At 36.7% G+C, this 20,002-nt stretch overlaps 1 protein-coding gene across 1 annotated transcript in view; it reads left to right on the plus strand.

Annotated features, from left to right (window-relative positions):
• The window catches only part of LOC150109677 (apoptosis-inducing factor 3-like), a 197,884-nt gene that overhangs the window by 140,648 nt on the left and 37,234 nt on the right, over positions 1-20,002 (plus strand). Inside the window, exon 7 of the mRNA XM_090402950.1 lies at positions 9,998-10,110. Coding sequence (XP_090259076.1) covers positions 9,998-10,110 — 113 coding nt within the window. The remainder of the gene's footprint in view (positions 1-9,997; positions 10,111-20,002) is intronic.

Raw genomic sequence — 20,002 nt, forward strand, 5'->3', positions numbered from 1 at the left:
CCTCTTGTTTCCTCTATTACATGTTGCCTGAGACATTTGTCCCTCAAGAATTCTAGAAATTCCATTCCCTTATTGCTACATGCATCTTCCTCTCTCTCCAATTTACACTATTGTAGTTAAAATCTCCCATAACAATCATTCTTCTTACACTTGCCAAACTCAACTGTCTAAACATCTCCTGGTGAATGTGAATACGTGTGTAGGCAAGAAGGGAACAGGATGACTTGGGATGTAGGGAAAGCAAAGTTAGATTCGAAGAAGGTTTTTAGATAAATAAGGAGAAAAAGAAATGACTCAAGTTAATTATGGAGAAGTTGCATGTAATAAGTGGAATCAATGAAACTTATTAAAATATCCAGGAATGAGCTGTTGTGTTTGTATACAAATGCTAGAAGTATAAGAAACAGAGCAAATGAAATGGTTGCATTGATTGAGTTTGTTCACTCATATTTGTTTAATGTGTGTGTTGCATTTGGTCAAGTTCCAAAGGAGTGGAAGGAAGGTAAGATTGTACTGCTTCATAAGGAAGATGACAGAACTCAAGGGTCAAATTATGGTCCTATCTGTGTCATTTGTTGCATTTGAAGTACTGGGGAGTCTGTTAAGAACCAGGATCCAGAATTGGGTTGACAACAGTGGTATTATCTTTAATGGACACCATGGATTTGCTAAAGGGAGGTCATATTTTAGTCATTGACTTACTTATTACAATACGGATGGTTACACTGGACAAAGGAAATGGTAACACAGTGAGACTCTTAGTTTTTCAAATGCTTTTGATAGATTACTGCATGATAATTTGATAGTCAAACTAGAGTGGATGGGATTGGATAATAGACTATTGCACTGGATTGGACATTGGATATCAGATGGGTATCAGCAAATTGTGTATGGAGGATCAGTATTCCTGAAGAGGAAAGTCAGTAGTGGTGTGCCTCAGTAGTCTGTTTTAAGACCATTGCTGTTTTACCTGTATGTTAATAATATTGGGGAAGAATTGGATGGGGATATTCAGCCATTGTTTGCACAGTCTGCAAAGTTGGGATGAACTATGAGGAGTAGAGTAGATGTTCTGACCTTTCAAGAAAGCTTGAATAGATTGGGTGAATGGGCACAGGATTAGGGATGGCAGTTGAATGTTACAAAATGTAAGGTTTTAAAATTTGACTAACAAAGATGGGATGTAGAATTTATACTTGATATATATTGTTGGAGGTGGGGGAAATAAAAGATCTTGGGGTGATGATGGATAAGGATCTAAAATTTAGAACACATTGCCAAAATTGTGAGAACAGTACAATGAATTCTGGAAATTATGTGGATGACACTGACTTTTAGAAGTAAGGAGATTCTTATTCCATTGTATAAGTCCTTGTGTAGGCCACATGTGACTACTGTGCGAGATTTGGTCACCTGGTTTTCAGTAGATGATAGAAAGGGTCTAGAGGTGATTGAGTAAGGTAGTTTCTGATCGTTGGATTGTTGAATATGAATAAGGATTTTTAATGTGCAATTTACAGAGTCTAGTGGATAGGAGGAAGAGGGGCGATATGTTAGAGACATAAAAGTTATAATGGGTTGTTATAGATCAATGTTGAAGAGGTTTTTCATAAAATGGTGGGAGATTGCATGCATAGTAGTAATTGATTGGAATGCCTTGACTGAGTGTGTGTGTGGTGTCTGCAGAGAATTTGAATGTGTTTTAAGGCAAAAATATGATGAGTTGTGTGTATGATAAAGGAACCTCCTTGAGTCTTTGACCCCATGGGGTCTTAGGATAATAATAATAATGTCTTAGCAAAGTCTTCCCATGACTTTTGTATATCTGATTTTTATACACTGCCTCACTTTCCTACATTTGTCTGCATATTGCTTGAGATCTGCTCTAAGATCTCAAGCTGATTATTTGTTAGGAACTTTCAGTATGATTTTTTTTCTTTTCCCTCACTGCCTCTTTAACTTCCTGCATCCACAGTGGAATTCTGATTTTTTTATTCTTGCAGGCAACTTCATTGCATGCCTCTGTGGCTGAATCAGTCAATATTTTCTTCAGCATTTGCCTCTGAATCTCCAAGGTTACGCTTTCATTTTCAAATTCTTTCATTTTATATTGAACTATTATTATTATTACGGGCAACTCCAAGGAGTTCTTAGACTCATCGAGGGAGGCCCTAACATCATGTCAAGAACAACTATTCGACATTCACACAGTATCTATCATACCTCGCCTTGAACTCATTCACAGTCATGGCACCCACAACAGACTCTGGCAGCTTATTCCACTCATTTACCACTCTAAAAGTAAAGAACCCAGCTCTAACACCCTTGCTAACCACACTCTTGCCCAGCTTCCGTAGATGTCTCCTAGTTCTCCCACCACCAGTCCTGATCTCAAAAATATCCTCTGAATTAATCCTATAGAAACCCTTCAGCAATTTGAATGTCTCAATCATATTTCCCCTTTTTCACCTATCAACCAATTTCTGCAACCCACAAATCTTCAACCTGTTCTCATAAGGTTCATTCCATAGACATGCTATCATCATGGTCGCTCGTCTCTAGATTCTCTCCCCCTCCTTCCCATCAAGAAGAAACCCTGGCACCTAAATCTGGGCACAGTAGTCTAGGTGGGGGTCTTATCAAGGCTCGATACAGAGGAACATTAACCTGTTTGTCTGTGCTTGTTAAGTATTTTTCAGCAACCAAGTGATTTGATGAGCTGATTTAGCCACTTTTGCAATGTGACCACTAAACTTCAACTCCCTATCCACCAAAATTATGAAAAGAACGCAGCAACGGTGAATAATAATGGTTTATACTCCTGAATAAACCACTCTCTGATATCTCTCCATCAACCACCCTCCTATCCATCTCACCAACCCTATATGTTGTAGTTTACGGATTAGAATTCCATGTGGTATCCTGTCAAAGGCCTTAGCAATGTCCAGTAGAATCACTGTAAACCCATTACCCTTATCCAGTTCAGCCGTCACTGTGTTATAAAACTTGAGCAAGTTACTGAGGCATGATCTACCCTTCACAAAATCATGCCGTCCCCCATACAGTATCCCATTTTCATCTATCCAATCCTGTATTTTTCTCTTGACTATTTTCTCCAAGACCTTGACAATGATTTCTGATATGCTGATCAGTCGGTAATTTACAACAGCAGTCTTGGAACCTCCTTTATGCAGTGGAACTATTTTCCCCTCTTTCCGCACCCCTCAGGTCTAACCCAAACCCAAGACTCAAATTAAACAAAATGGTCAGGGGCACTGACAATTCTTTAGCCGCTTCACGTACAACACACGAGCCGGTATACCATCCAATCCCACAGATGTATTGATATCGAGGTTTTTGTAATAGACTATTCACCTCCACTTCGTTCACCACAATTCTCGTATAAGCTTTTGGTTCATTCATTCCCGCAATGTCGCCACCTGTATGATATATACTCTTGCAAATTGCTCACTCAGTAATTCAACTATATCAACTGATTCGGTTACCTCCTTACCATCAGCATTCTTTAAAATCATTCTGCCATATACATTTTTTATTTTACTTGCAACATATCGAAAAAACTGTTTGGGATTCTCTTTAGCCTGCATTGCCAATGTTCTTTCATAATCCTTTTTTGCTTTTCTTACCACGCTCGTTACCCTTCTGGCCTGCACTTTATACCGTTCATGTGCCTGCCGGTCACCTTTCTCCTTAAATTCGCTCCACAGTTGTTTCTTTTTTTTTTTTGCAGGTCAAGCTTAATGGTGTTATTTAACCCCTACTTGATTTATTATTCGGACTCTAGGTATACAGTCAGCCATTGCCTCCCATGCACTAACAACATCCAGCCCTTGCAGTTTTACATGCCCTACGGCACTGAACTAATCAAACTTCTAAGATTGTCATACTTACCAGCCCGATAATTCCACATGTACCCTGTCTTAATTGTAAATTCCACACCTTTAGCCACCTCCCAAGTCAAGACCCTATGATCTTGACTTGGAAGGTGGCTAAAGTGGCTACTCTCACCAATGTGGTCATATTTGTTACAGCCAAATTCTCAGATGCAATTACTAGGTCAGGCAATATATTCGTGAATTTAAGTTTACACTTCATATCTGAAAGCTGTTCAATTTTCATTTGTTTTAAAACTTTCATATCGAAATGAAGAGTTGGAAGTGTTTGTTTTTTTTTCTCACTTGGTTAGACTATAAATTATATCATCATCATGCATATCAAGGACTTGGACCTAGCGTGGCCTGTTCCGGCCTTAGAAGTCATCGTTGAATCGTTTAAGAGGACATCCTGGTTTTCTTTTTCCTGATGGCTTGTATTTTAAGGCTTGTTTTGGTAATCTTTCTATTTTCATTCTTTGAAGGTATTCCATCCATTTATGTTTATATTTTTTAATTTTTTCTATTACTGATTCTTTCATAATTTCTTCCTTTCTTTTGTGATCAAATAGAGTATACTTTGCAGTTCTTCTCATAAACTTCATTTCTGCTGTTATTAATATTTGTTTGTCTTTTTGTTTTATTGTCCAGATTTCACTTCCATACAATAAGACTGGTAGGGCTAATGTATTGTATACTTTTAGTCTGGTTTGTTTTTGAACTAGGTTTGGTTTAAATATAGAGTTAATTACGCCTGTTATTTTTAAATATTTTGCAATTTTTACATTTTTATCTTTTTCTTTTTCATATGTGATCATACATCCTAGGTAGTTAAATGAACTCACCTGTTCTACGTTCTTGTTATCTGTTACTGTCTTAGTTCTTGCTGGATCTTGTCCTTTAAAGGCCATAGTTTTTGATTTTTCTGTTGATATCATCATACATAATCTTCGGCTATCTCATTTAGATCTAAAATAGCTTTCTGTAAGTTATCTTCAGAATTTGTAATTATTATTTGGTCATCGGAAAAAAGGAGAGTGTTTAAGTTCGCACTAGGAGAAAGTTTAATACCTTGATGGAAATTTTTATTCCATTTTATTATTATTTCATTTAGGTAAATATTAAAAAGAGTTGTGAGAGGAGACATCCCTGTCGGACCACTTGGTTTATCTCTCTCGTATATGATAGCTCATGATTTAATCTTATTTGTATTTGATTATTTTCATATATACTTATGATAGCTTTTAGGATATTATTTGGTATTGTTTTTCTTTTAATATGTTAAATAAAATGCTTCTTTAAACTTTGTCAAATGCTTTTTCAGAGTCAATGAATGCAATATGTGTTTCGAAATTGTATTATTATTATTAATTTTATGCAAAAGGTCTGGTCTATACATAATCGTCCTTTTCTAAATCCATTCTGTACTTCTAAAATAAAGTTTTCGGAATATTTGATTAGTTTGCTATTTAAAATTCTGCTATATATTTTGTAACAGGAATTTAGTATACTTAATACCTCTATTGTTTTTAGGGTTATCTCTACTACCTTTTTTAAAGATAGGAATCACAATTGCTTTTTTCCATTCTGTTGCTGGGATTACCAGTTGAATAAATTTTATTTTAAAATAATAGGAGTCTTTCTTTGAATCTTGTTCCTACATATTTATATAGTTATGAACCTAGCTTATCTTCTCCAGGTGATTTTCCTTTTCTTGTTTCTTTCAGGCTGATTTCTAATTCTTCTTTAGTTAATTCCTTTTCATTTTCATTAAATGTTTGCCAGTTGTCTTTTTTAAGATATTTATCTGTCCACAATTCTGTTAGAAATTTAGAAAGTCTTCTAATTTCAATTCGTTGTTTAATTGTATGTTTTCTTTAGTATCTGCATTTAAGTGTTTCAAAATCTTATATACATTGGATCTTATTTTATATAAATCATGTTCTAAATTAGAAGCAAATTTGTTCCATGATTCTCTGTCTTTTTCTAACTTTTCTTCTAGCTGTGGCTCTTATTCTTTTATATTCTACTAGGGGGCTCATCCCCCCCCCCCCCCCCGTGTTCCGGACTGGTAGGCCGGTTCTCCTTGAATTCTGATGACTCAAATTTTGAAGACTCGACACTCTGGGTAGCCCCTAAGTTTCAAAATGTTTCAAATAACTTGACAAAAAATGTGAGACAAAAACGTTACAAAAAAAGCTTATCATTTTATTATTATTATTATTTTGACACCTCCAGGGAGTCCAAAGAATCATCGAGGGAGAGTGTGCTGACAGCATCGAATGATTAGCTCCTTCTAACTACTAACCACACTCAAACTTACTTAACTGAGCCATTAGTAGCAGAGGCTCTACCAATCGACCAACCTTTGCCGGCTTTATATTATAGGGTAGATTTCATCTTCTAATCTTTTTACTGCTTAATCATTTATGATAGCCTTCATTTTTTCATTTTGATTATTTCTTTGATTGTATCATCCCATATCTTCAGTTTTTTCCTTGTATTGAAGTTTTTGATCTTTCCTAAGCTTTCATTTGCTGCTGCAATTAGTATCATTTTTATATTTAGCCATTCTATTTCTATTTCTTCATTTTGTTTTATTTTATCTAGATATTGGTTAATTCTTTGTTCATATAGCCATTGTATATTTGTGTTATTTAATAGTCTAGTTTTATAAACAAACATTTAAAATTTTCTTTCTGTTCTTGTTACTTGTAGCCATTTAGGTGGTAATCTTAAGTTTTTTTAACGAGGAAGTGGTCACCTCTTATTTCATATCCTCTGTGAACTGGAACATCTAACGAAAACATTGATGTCTTTTCATTTAAGATAAAATAATCTAATATTGATTTCCATCCTCTTGCTGCTCAAGTATATTTATTTATGCCTTTATGTTTATAGAAAGAATTCATTATTTTTAGGTTATTATAAGCGACAAAGTCAATCAATTTTTTACCATTCCTGTTTAGAGTATGTTCTCCATATATTCCTATATTATTATTCATTTTTGTGTTTCTTATTCTTGCATTTAAGTTTCCTGCTAAAATTACATAATCATTTTTATTTATTTTATTATATATATTTTGTAGCTGATTATAAAATTCAATATTATCTTGTTCTCTTCCTTCTTTTGGGACATATAAACCAATTATTGTTAAATAACCTCTATCTATCTATAAATTATATATTTTGTTTAATCGATTATCCAGGTGTAAGCAAACAAAGTTTGCACCTGAAGTATTTTCAGGACTTGAGCAACTCTCAGCAAAGGTGAACTGAGTTCTCATCACTTTTCTTAGTATCCTATAATGTAAAGCACATCTCCTTGCAGACATGTATAATGCTATGCATTATGGGAAGGGTTACTACCCAGACCAGTTTCCCTGTATAAATGCGGGGTTACCTCTCCAAAAACATGTGCGATCCCTGGATCACCCAACAACGAGTGACCCTAAGGTTCAAAAACTCAGTGTTGTTCCCCTCAGTAACAGGCTCACCCTGTCACTGAGAACTCTCATCGTTGGACTCTACCCAGTGGCGGGCTCATCCCACCACCGAGCAGAGCCGCTTATATTTCATCTGAGGGATAACAGCAACAGTCATTCCTCAATTAACTTCATGGGTTACAGCATTGCCATCTATTGCCCCTCTACCTGGGTAACAGCAACAGCTGAGCCTCAGTTAGAACTTATTGGCTACATTTGCTATATATCACCCAATCTTCTAATCAGTTTTGACCCTTAGGGGTTTCGTCAGTAGGAGCAGACCCAGAGGTGATAAAAAGGTTTGACTCCCACATAAAGGTTGAAACCGGTCTGGGTAGATCCTTCCCATAATGCATAGCATTATACATCTCTGCAAGAAGATGTGCTTTGCATTATGGGATACTGAGGAAAGTGGAGAACTCAGTCCACCTTTGCCGCGAGTTGCCCCAGTCCTGAAGATACTTTAGGTGCAAACTTTGTTTGCTTACACTTGGATAAAGGATTAAACTAAATATATAATTAAATAGTCTAACCAAGTTAAAAAAAAACTTCCACCATCTTTCTTTAATCCAGAGTAATATAATAATAAGGTGTGACACCTTTTGGCAATTGGCATATGGAAATGACTTCTGCATTGCTTCAAATTTGGTATGACCTCTGGGTCTGGCTCCCACTGACAAGATCCATAAGGGTTGAAACCGGTTGGAAGCTCAGGTGATGGATAGCAATGCTGTAGCCAATGAAGTTCTAACTGAGGCTCAGCTGTTGCTATTGCCCCTCAGATGAGATATGAGCAATTCTGCTCGGTGGTGAGGTGAGCTTGCCACTCGGTAGAGCCAATGTTGAGAGTTCTTCTCAGTGATAGAGTGAGCCTGTTACTGAGGGGAACAACGCTGAGTTTTTGATCCTTTTGGGTCGCTCATTTTTGGGTGATCCCGAGGATCTCAAGAGTTTTTGGAGAGGTGCACCTGCACTTATTACTGGGAAACTCGTAGCAAAGGTGGAGCAAGCTACCAACATAGTTTGCTATGTTGGTAGCTTGCTCCACAACAAACGTAGCTTGCTCCACCTTTGCTACGAGTTGCCCTGGTGTTGCACTACTTACCCAGGTAAGATAGTACAACACTATATTCAGTCCTGAAGATATTTTCAGGCGCAAACTTTGTTTGCTCTCACTGGGATAAAGGATTAAACTAAATTTATTATTGTAGCCAAGGTGTTGGAGAGATTGGTAAGGAATAGAATACAGAATTGGGTTGATGGACATAGCATTAATTATTTCTGGTCAGCATGGATTTGTAAAGAGCAGGTCCTATTTCAGTAATTTACTTGCATTTTATGATAAGGCGATGAGTATGTAAGAGAAGGGAGAATCATATACAGTAATATTCTTAGACTTTGCAAAAGCATTTGGTAGATTACCATATGATAAGTTAGTGTACAAGTTGCAGAGGATGGGAATAGACAGTATATAGATGAGAGATTGGCTCTCTGAATGATACTAGCAGGTTGTGTATGATGGAGCAGGGTCTCAAAAAAGGAGATTAACCAATGGCATGCCCCAGGGTTCTGTTCTTGGGCCCCTGCTGTTTAACTTGTTTGTAAACAATATATCATGTGGACTGACTGGGGATCTTCAGTTATTTGCTGATGATATAAAGTGTGGAAGAATTAGAAGTAGCACTGCTGATGCTGAATCTCTTCAGGAAGGTTTGAATAGACTTTTTACTTGGACAAAAGAGTGGGGTCGTAGTTTTAATATCAGTAAGTGCAAGGTGTTGCATTTTGGAGTGCAGAAATATAAGGCTGTGTAGTATGTCGATGGTGCCATACTGCAGAAACTGAATGAGATTTGGGAGTGATGGTTGACAGTAGACTGAAGTTTAGAGGGCATGTCACTAGTGTTGCAAAGGTTGTACATCGTGGTGCTGCTATGATAAGAAGTACTCTAACATGGAAGGATAAGGAAGTGGTTGTGCCACTTTTTAAAGTCAGATTGCTCTTGAACTATTGTGCTCAGATCTGGTGACCTGGTTTTTAATGTGATGTGGAGACATTGGAGAGGGTCCAGAGATGGGTGACTAAGGCAATATCAGGAGTTTGGAATGTTGGCTATGGAGAGAGGTTGAAGAAATGTGGATTGCAGAGTTTGGTGGATAGGAGGAAGAGAGGTGATATGATAGAGATGTTTAAGTCAGTGAGAGGATTTTATCAGATTAATCCTGAGGGGATTATAAAAAGAGTAGAAGGTGAGAGAGGGAAGAACCAGAGGTCCTTCTTGGAAGTTATGTAAAAGTGTGGTGAAGAAAGGTGTGAGGAGTAGATTTTTTACGTGGAGAATTGTCAGCGAATGGAACACATTTCCAGAATGTGTTGTTAATGCAAGGAGTGATAATGACTTTAAGATTCTATATGATAAGTATGTTGTCAGTTGAATGAACCTCCCATGATGAGTCTGTCGACTACATGGAGGGTTTAGTAATAATAATAATAATAATTAAAATCATTCTTTCATTATAATTGTGATTTCTGAGTCTAAATCTTTTTAAAAAAAGTGCATGTTAATAGTAATTGCAAGCTTTCCTTGTGTTTAAAACACTGAATATTTTTATCCTTAAGGTGGTGCAGCTGAAGCATGTGCTGAAACACTGAGACAAGAAGGCTTCACAGGAAAGTTAGTTTTAATATCCAAGGAGAAGTATCGTCCTTATGATAGATCAAAACTAAGCAAAGTAATATTTTTTATAAAAAGCATCTTGTTGGATATAGTTATATTCAGTTGCATTTCTGTGATTATAATAAAAATAATTACTTTATAAAAAAAAAAGTTGCATATGTTTTGAATTCATGTCATTTTTGATAAATATGATATAAGAATTGCTGGAAACTTGGTACACTGTATTTAAAATCCTCTATCTTCATAATATGGTTGAATTATAGTTAATTAGCACAGCTTATTCCTAATTTAGATGTTGGATAAAATCCATTTTCTGATTGAAACAGTGTGTATAAGTTAGTTAGTAGAAAGTTTTTCCCTTGGTTATAAAGTAAATTAAGAAGCAGGAGGAGGGAGGGGTGTTTGGAAAGTTTTTGATAAATACGTAGAAATAAAGCAATTGATATAACCACTAAGAAAGAACATATGGGGATATCAGAACATAAGTTACCTTCATAACTCTGCTACTAGTATGTTCTTTCTTGTGGTTATATCATTTGCTTTAATATCATTTTGTTCTAGGTGCTTCTCAGAACTTTCCAGACCTCCCTCATATATTTGCCAAGAAATTATAATCTTGTTTAATCATCATCATCATCATCATCATCAAATTCCTGCTATGTACCCTCAAGGGGTGTACAGGATATGATAGTACTACATGAAAAATTTACATCATTACTAACTTCCTATCTACTATTTTCCTCCAAATCAGTCTGTTACTTGTCAAGACTCCAACATTATCAGATCTTATATTTCTATCATCTAAGACACTTTGTACCGTATCAATCCACCTATATCTTGGTCTTCCTCTGGGTCGTTTTGCTGCCAACCTGGCAGAGAACACTTGTTTTGCTAATCTTTCCTCGCCCATTTTGTTTAAGTGACCATACCACCTGAGATTAGCTGTGCTAATGCATTCCTGGATGCTGACAATGTCAAGTTCTTTCCTAATATCCTCGTTTTTAATATGATATTGCCATTGATGCCATCTGTTGACGCCTATAATCTTTCTCAGGACTCTCATATCGGTGGTCTCTAGTCTTTGGTCAAGTGTTTTACTTCTCACCCAGCTCTCAGATCCATAAGTTAAAACTGGTTTGAACACTGTCTTGTATACAGCTAATTTAGTGTTCCGACTAATTTCTCTCTTATTCCATATGAATTTATTCAATTGACTTCCCACCATACCAGCTTTGCTGATTCTGTTGTCTATTTCTATATTTAATTTACCATCTTCAGTAAAAATCGTGCCTAAATAGCTGAAATGTTTTACTTGTTCCACAAGTTCTCCATTCACAACACAGTTGACATTTTCAATGATTTTGCCTATTTTCATTGTCTTTGTCTTTTTATTGCTGACCTTCATATCATATCTATTAGAACAGCTATTCAATTTAGTCAGAGAATCTTGCAGGCTTGTAGCGGATTTATTTAGAAGTTAACATCATCCGCATAAAGCAAAGAGCTGACATTAACATCTCCAATTTTGATATCATGTTTAATACCACTTTCCTTCATAATGTGATCCATATAGATAATGAATAACAGAGGGGATAATGTACATCCTTGTCTCACACCAGATTTAACATTAAACCATCTTCCTATACTTCCTTCAATTCTAACTGCTGACTTACAACTCAAATAAAGACTAAGTATTGCTTGATATAATGCCCCATTGACACCATATAACTGCAGCGTATTGAATAGCTTCTCTCTTGGCACCTTGTCATATGCCTTTTCCAAATCGACAAAACTTAAATGCAGATCTTTGTTATATTCCCATGCTTTCTCGACTATTTGTCGTAAAGTGAAGATCTGATCCTGACAGCCTCTATTTGGCCTGAATCCAGCTTGTTCTTCACCAAGCTTTTCTTCCACAATTCTTCTCAACCGTTTCTCAAGTATACTTGCATAGATCTTGCCAGGAACACTCAGTAGGGAAATACCTCTGTAATTCTCACATGCAGTTTTATTTCCCTTTTTATATATGGGTACTATGAGAGCTCTACTCCAATCATCGGGAATTCGTCCCTCTGTCCAGGCCTTCTGAACTATGCAGTGGAGCCACTGTAAGACTCTTATACCACCATACTTCAGCATTTCTGGTCGAATATCATCTACTCCTGCTGCCTTTCCACATTTCAAGCCTTTGATGGCTTTTCTACTTCAAGTATGGATATGTATTCCTGACTGCATGCCTGGTCAGTGTTTTTTACCACTGTGCTGTCATCATTGCTTGTTTCATTTAGAAGTTTTTCAAAGTAATTACTCCATACTTCAAGGATATCTTTTTCTCTTGTTTTCATGTCACCTTTATCATCTCTAACTCCTTTTACAGCACTCTTTCCTCCATTCCTAAGCTTCTTCAACAACCTCCAGAATATTTTGCCACCTTCTTGATATTTATTTTCTATATTCTTGCCAAAGTCCTTCCATGACTTTTGTTTAGCTAGTTTTACACAGTGTTTAGCATTCTTGCATTTGTCTCTATATTCTCTAAGAGCACAAGCTGACTTATTTGACAGGAACTTTTGATATGCTTTCTTCTTTTCCTTCACTGCCTCTTTAACTTCCTGTGTCCACCAGGGAGTTCTGATTTTTTTATCCTTACAGACAACCTCACCACATGCCTCTCTGGCAGAATCAATCAATGTTTTCTTCAGAGTTTGCCACTGAATCTCCAAGGTTTGATTCCTGTTCTCAAACTCTTTCATTTTTTCTTCAATAATCTTTGTGTATTTTAGTCTACAGTTCACATCTGAGAGATGCTCAACTTTTATTCGCTTTAAAACTTTCTTACATCTTATTGTTTTCAATATGAAATTCAATTTTATCTTGCTCAAGACTAGATAGTGATCACTTCCAATTTCAAATCCTCTGTACACTCTGGTGTCCTCCTGCACCAGTGAGAAAATATCACTATCAACAATAACATAGTCAATGAGACTTTTCTCATTCCTAGCCTCTTCTCTCCATGTGAATTTGTGCACATTTTTATGTTGGAACATGGTGTTAGTAATAACCAATCCATGTCCTGAGCAGAAATCCAACAGATATTTGCCATTATTATTAGCTTTGCTCTTTTCTCCAAATTTTCCCAAAATATTTTTGTATGTCTCATAATCATTTCCTACTCTGCTATTTAGATCCCCAACAAGGACCAACTTTTCATTTTTCATCGTGTCAGTGGCTTTTTCTAAAGCCTCAAAAAATTCCTCCACATCTATCTTAGTAGAACCTTCTGTGGGACCATAGGCACAAATAAGTCTCATTGTCCAGTTCCCCATTCTCATATTTGCCCACATTACTCTACTTGAGACTGACTGTCATTCAAGAAGATTAGCCTCGTATTTTGTGTTGAATACTATGGCTACTCCTTCTTTTCCTTGATTGTCATTGCCTGAATATAACATTTTGTATTTATGGCTCAGAAAGACCTCACCAGTTTTGGTCTTTTTTTGTTTCAGTCACCCCGATTATGTCGATCTGGTACTTATCTAATTCCTCAGCTAGCTCCATTTCTTTGCCATTCAGGCTTGTTACATTGATAGTACTGATCTTTAACTCTGGTGATGTTTAGTTGGGGTTTGTTTTCAGATTCGTGTTTAATTCTTATTTATTTAGTGTCTGACTCACTCATGATAATAATAGACATATGTACAATATTCTATCCTAATGGCTTTAACAGGCCTTTAAGGCCCACAACCTTCCAAGCATGCTTGGATTTCGTAACCGACATACGAGGTTAAGATGGTCAGCCCTATGCCTTTAAGTATTCTTAACACACACTGTATCCCTGTGTGTTCGTGGGACTGGTTTGCCTGCTTGCGTGATGAAAAACCTCAGATAAACTGTTGGAAAAAATCCCTGCTGTCCATGCCCAAGACTGGCTAACTTGGCTATGGCTGAGGAAGATCCTTAAGCTCCTCACATCGTCGACGGGGATCGAACCTAGGACACTCCTTCCCCAGGCATATGGTTGTGAAGCGCACAGCCGCTAGGCTAACCGCATGGACACATGTGTATAGTAATAAGGCATAATACAGTCATAAAAGACAGACACTCAAGAATAGGCTACAACTGAATGTCTAGGTTGATTATCCAGTCGACTGCACTTGATGTAGCATGGATGAAGTCCGACAGGTTTTGGTTGTATGCATATTGGACACGTTCTGCTGTAATATAGTTAATTGTCTGGTAGGGTGATCCACAGTCGTACCTGGGTGAGGCAATCATGCCCCATTTGTAAAGGTGGTCTGCACATCTGCCATAATTGGTGCGGATTTGGTTGAGGGTAGACCAAGTTTTCCGATGTAGGTCAAAACTTGAAGGCATCTGTGTTGGGTCCACTAATTCACCGAAGTGTCCTGTTGAAGTGTTACACCAAGACTCTTTCCACTTCTCCTTCATGTTGAAACTTGTCTCTGCAAGATTTTTTGCTGTTAAGATTGAAGGGTGCCTTGACTTTAGCCTGTTTATTTCTAGGGGTGGGATGTCTTCATGTCCTCGTGGATTGAAAGATGTTGGATTTCCATGATTTTGCTGTATTCATGTAGAAGAAAGTTGGATCTATGGATGTGTGGAGGTGGGATGTTGCTTAGCACTGGGAGCCAGTAGGTTGATTTCACTGTTCCAGAAATAAGGCTCATAGTGGTGTTAAGCTGAGCATCAGCCAAGTGCACATGGGCGCTGTTCATCCTTACGGGTGAGCAGTATTCAGCTGCAGAGTAAATGAGACCAAGAGCAGTGCAGTGAAGCATTGTTGCTGAGGTACCCCCAAGTTGTTCTGCATAGTTTTTGCAGTATATTGTTTCGTGTTTTCAGCTTGGATGCTGTGTTAATGAGATGTGGTTTAAAAGAGTTCTATCCGAAGTGACGCCCAGGTATTTTGGGAATCTGTTGTAGCGTAGCAGTTTGTGGTTGAAGTAGACCATTAGTTCTTTGTCAGCCTGGTTATTGTTTAGGTGGAAGCATGGAATTTCTGTTTTGCTAGGATTTGGACATAATCTCCATTTGTGAAGTATTCATCTAGGACTGCAAGGTCATTTGTTAGTGTATCTTCCATTGTATTAAAATTGGTGTGTCTGGTGGCTAGAGCAATATCATTAGCATAGCAAAACATCTTGGAGCTTGTATTAGGCAAATCTGCAATGTATAAGTTAAAAAGGAAGGACGGAGCCAGAACTGACCCTTGTGGTAATCCATTATCCAGTGTTCTTTGTTTACTTTTGTTCTCGTCCATACACACTTGGAACAGGCGGTTGCTTATCATGTTATCAATTAATTTTGCTATTGTTCTGCATGGGACTGCACAGAGCAACTTTCAGATTGTACCACATGCCTCCAGACTATATCATAAGCTGCAGTAAGATCTACAAAAGCTACTGCTGTTTTCAGGCATTGTTGGTAAGCTGCCTCTATATGTGTGGTGAGTGACCAAACCTAATTACAGCAGCTTCGCTTATGTCTGAATTTGGCCTGTTCTGCTGCGACTTTTTCTATTATCTTAGGGGCAATTCTATTAAGGATGAGCCTTTCTAGGAGCTTATAACAGGCACTAAGCAGGAAAATTTGTTGGTCATTTTCTGGTTTGTTGCTGGTTTTTCCTGGTTTTAAGATGGGGATAATTTTTGTCCTCTTAAACTCTTTCGGAAGTCTACCAGTCTGGAGGATGCCAGAAAAAGCAAGCAAACCTGTTTTATTGTCCAGATTTCACTTCCATACAATAAGACTGGTAGGGATAATGTATTGTATACTTTTAGTCTGGTTTGTTTTTGAACTAGGTTTGGTTTAAGTATAGAGTTAATTATGCCTGTTATTTTTTCAAATATGTAAGTTCTCTTTTTATTTGAAGAGTGTGTTGTTTGTCCTTGGCAGTATATCTTGATATGTTGACTATATGTAATGCATATTGGTTAGGAGAAATAGCTGATTGTTCCCAGACAATCAGGGTGTCACTGCCTAGTTTCTTAGAAGGCTTCATGCTTTTCTATTGGAATGCCGAAAATAGAGTCTTTCTACTGTCTCAGTCCATTTCTTCTATCGGTTGGTGTCAAGGCTGTGAATGAATTCATATGCAATGTCAGGATCATCACACTCTAGGTATTCTTGATACAGGTTATTACTGTCATCATCCCATCCATGGATATACTCCTTGACATTCTTTCATGTCAAGGCATGACTTTCTTACCTACAGCTAATACAGCTCCCACGAATCTCTTGTAATTATTGCTTGTTGGAGGGATCCAACGGACATATTTGTCAAGACAGGCAGCAAATGTATCCCAGTCAGCTTTCTGGAAGTTCCAGCGGAGGGCATTGGATGGATCTGACAAGGGGTACCAGCAGGCCTACCTCTAATATAATTGGTCTATGTTGGCTTCGCAGAAAGTTGGAGAGAACTCTTCTCGAAGTAGGTAACTGTCGTTCATTATTGACTTCAGTGACAAAGCAGAGTTCGAGGTTATACTTCCTGTTTTTAGTGCTGTCCTGAAGGAAGATCTATCTTTTGCATCGAAATTTAGGTGCATGTTGTGAATTTCTGCCCATTCAGTCAAAGTCTCTGCACATTCATTGTTGGAATCCTATTTCCAACAATGAATTTCTGCCCATTCAGTCAGTCTCTCCACATTCATTGTTGGAAGTATATTTCCATAGCATGTTGTGGCTGTTAAAGTCACCTATATATGCATCGCAGGGTGGTTGTACACTGGTAGGACTTGTGGATGCCACAAGAAGGCAGGGAGTTTATTCACATTGGTAATGGTTATGTTCCCTATCATAGTTGTTATCAGATGCATGCCACCGACAATGTTGGTTGTAATGAGGTGGGAATCTTCTAGCGTACATAGGTGACAAGGCCATATGCATTATATGGTAAGTGGTTCCACTGATAATGTAACCAGGAATTCGACCCCTGCGGTGGAGCTAATCCTCATCCTTACAGTGAGTCTCTTGATCAAGAACAAAGTCGACATTGTAGTCATATAAAATCTTTTGAGAGGTATTCACATTTTGCTCTACATATACCCTCAATGTTAATTTGGCAAATTCGGACATCAGATCCAATATTTCTAGTCAACTTGCCCTTAAGAGAGCTAATCGTGTGTTTGAGTTCATGTGTGTTGTGACCAGGAGATCGAGAAGATAGTCTGGTTGCCAAGTTGCTCTAGCTCTTTAGTATTATCCAGGGTGCATCACAAGGAGGTGAGCTAGAATTGCACCCCTGTTTAATCCTTTATCTAAGTGTAAGCAAATAGGGTTTGCATGTGAAACTAGCCACTTATATGTTGAGGCTAATAATTTCATATCAGTTGCTTTAATATTCTATGATGCAAAATCACTTCCTTTTTTGGTGTGCATAATGTTATGCACTACAGGAGGGTCACTGTCCAGTCTGGTTTCGACTGTCGTGACGTTCTATTTTCATGTGATGTTCTAAATCCGTCATCTTGGTTCAAGTCACTCTTATCAATATAATAACTAATTGCGAATTGATCACCGATCCAAAAGTAGGGATATTTATAATTATACTGTGCCACCCTATTTTTAGATTAGCCTATATAAAATAGTAGGATCAATTCTTAATTAAGTTAGCAGTCTTCTCATTAGGCCGAATCATTTATTATTATTCTACTTGGGGCACCCGCAAGATTCGAATTTTTTATGAACGGTGCAATAAAAGGGAGTTCAGGCAAACACAATATTTAGATTAACAAAATAAAACATTTAATATACGATATATAGCAAATGCATGAATTCTACTTTTAAATGAAACAATACAAATAACTTAATACATCTTGCTAAGTCACTCATTCCAATTCAATGTTCTAAACTTTAACATACAATTCACTGCTTCAAAATTATAAATTTTCTTAATTCAAGTTAATAAAACAAAACTTCTCATTTGATCAGTCTGCACACATCTATCAGTTGTACTTAATGTTTAAATTCACAGCAGGCACTAATCAAGGTAGACATTATTCCAAGCAATCTTATTTCGGACCTTGAACTTCGAAGATACGCTATAGTTAATGTTAGAATAAACAAACATGTATGACTACTCTTACCAGATACAATCTTCAATACATCAATTTATTGCGAGCACACTTATGAATTAACTTATTAGAGCTAGCGGAACACATTAAATAAAATTCTCACGCTTTAACTGAACTACTGTTAATCGCGCTTCACTACTCTAAAAAAAACAGCAATAAGGTACTGATATCCTTCCTTGTTTACTTTCCTGCAACTAGTTAAATTCATTATAATTCTTCTCAGGACAACATAGAATTAAGATGTAATCCTAAATTAACTGGAACTAATCAGAACTTCCCATTGAATGTCCAGTTCTTTATTTATCCGATTACGACATCAGTTTTCCTCTATAACAACAGCTGATTTCACTTGCAGCTGAGTATAAGATTCACTACGTTTCTTGCTACTTCTAAACACTATGCTCTTGAATTTCTGCCCTAAAGAATTTACAATTTTCTTTCACTTCCTTGCTTATATCCTACTTTCCTTCAGGCTCCGCAAAACTCTTTCCTTTTCTCCCATTAAAATTCTTATTGCCCCTTCTTTCTCCTTTCTGGTTCCAAGGTCACGCACTCTTCGACTCGTGCTTGTTTATTTCATGCGTCTCCATGACAACGCATGAACGCAAACATTTCGCTAATGTAATACAACGCTCTACTACTACATAAGTGATTACATAATGTTAAATTTTCACAAATAAGAATAAACAGAATATTTGAGTTACTTAATCAGCTCTTTCATTACGTATACAATAATTTATAATAACACTTTTCGTTACTTTACATATATATTTCAGTTATCATAAATTTCTACACATATTATTTAATAAATTAATAGTAGGTTAAGTTTAGAATAAATATTTAAATAGTAATCCTTAATTAAGGAACAATAAATAATCTTTATACAAATTATGATTAATACATAATAAGCAATGTTAAATGTGAATGAAAAAAAATAAATTACACAACATAGTTTCATTCACAATTTAACATAGGCTCACCCTTCCTTTTAAAAAAAAAATTTTTGTTATAAGAAAAATTTTTTTTTTTTTTATACTAGGCTCCTTCACGGATGGACTGGGTTACATATTTCCTTTCCGATTCCTGAAGTAGTACCTAGTTTGACTGAAACTTGGTTCCTTATTATGTTTAATGTATTTATTCTCTTTTACATTCTCATTAAATTTCTCATTACTATCATTATCAATTTTTTTGTGTCTTCTATGTCTGTAGTATGGGATTTTCTCTTCTGAATTAAATTCACGTTTTCTATCACCAGAATCAAGTTTTAGCTGTTTCACAACTTGGTGATTTGTTCCATTATACAGATTGTTTATTTTACCAAAATTAACTTCAACTGTTATCTCACTATTAGTGGTAATTTCTGCTTTAGGCTTTGTCACTACCACTTGTTGTTCATCCATGACAAGTGGTGTGTCAGACTGAACGTGCACATGTGAGTTATCATCACTATCTCTTTTAGATGATTTATTCACAGTCGACCTTTCCTTAGTAGATGGTCCTGATTCAAGTGGCAATCTAAACTGTTTTGTTTGATACTTAGTCTTATCACAATCATGAATTTCATTTCTTCTGGTATATCTCCTCTTGTTCATCAGGGATATTTCCTTTTTAGAAAAGTTACAAGAGAAGTGATATTTTGCTAAGAAGTTTGTTCCCAAAATAATGTGAGAACTTAGATTGGAAGTAGTGGGGACAACAAGTAAGTCTTGCCATACGTACAGTCCAAATTCTGGTAGGTATATCCTTGCTCGAAGTTTTTCATATGCCACAGAGTTTGAGTCTGAGAGAGAAGTAATCCTTACAGGTTGTCTCAGCTTGGCAGTGCTCTTCCACAGTTTGTTCTTTAAG

The sequence above is a fragment of the Typopeltis vanoorti genome, chromosome 2 (assembly GCF_054136105.1).
Source record: "Typopeltis vanoorti isolate ZY-2024b chromosome 2, IOZ_Tvanoo_1.0, whole genome shotgun sequence".
Lineage (NCBI taxonomy): Eukaryota > Metazoa > Arthropoda > Arachnida > Uropygi > Thelyphonidae > Typopeltis > Typopeltis vanoorti.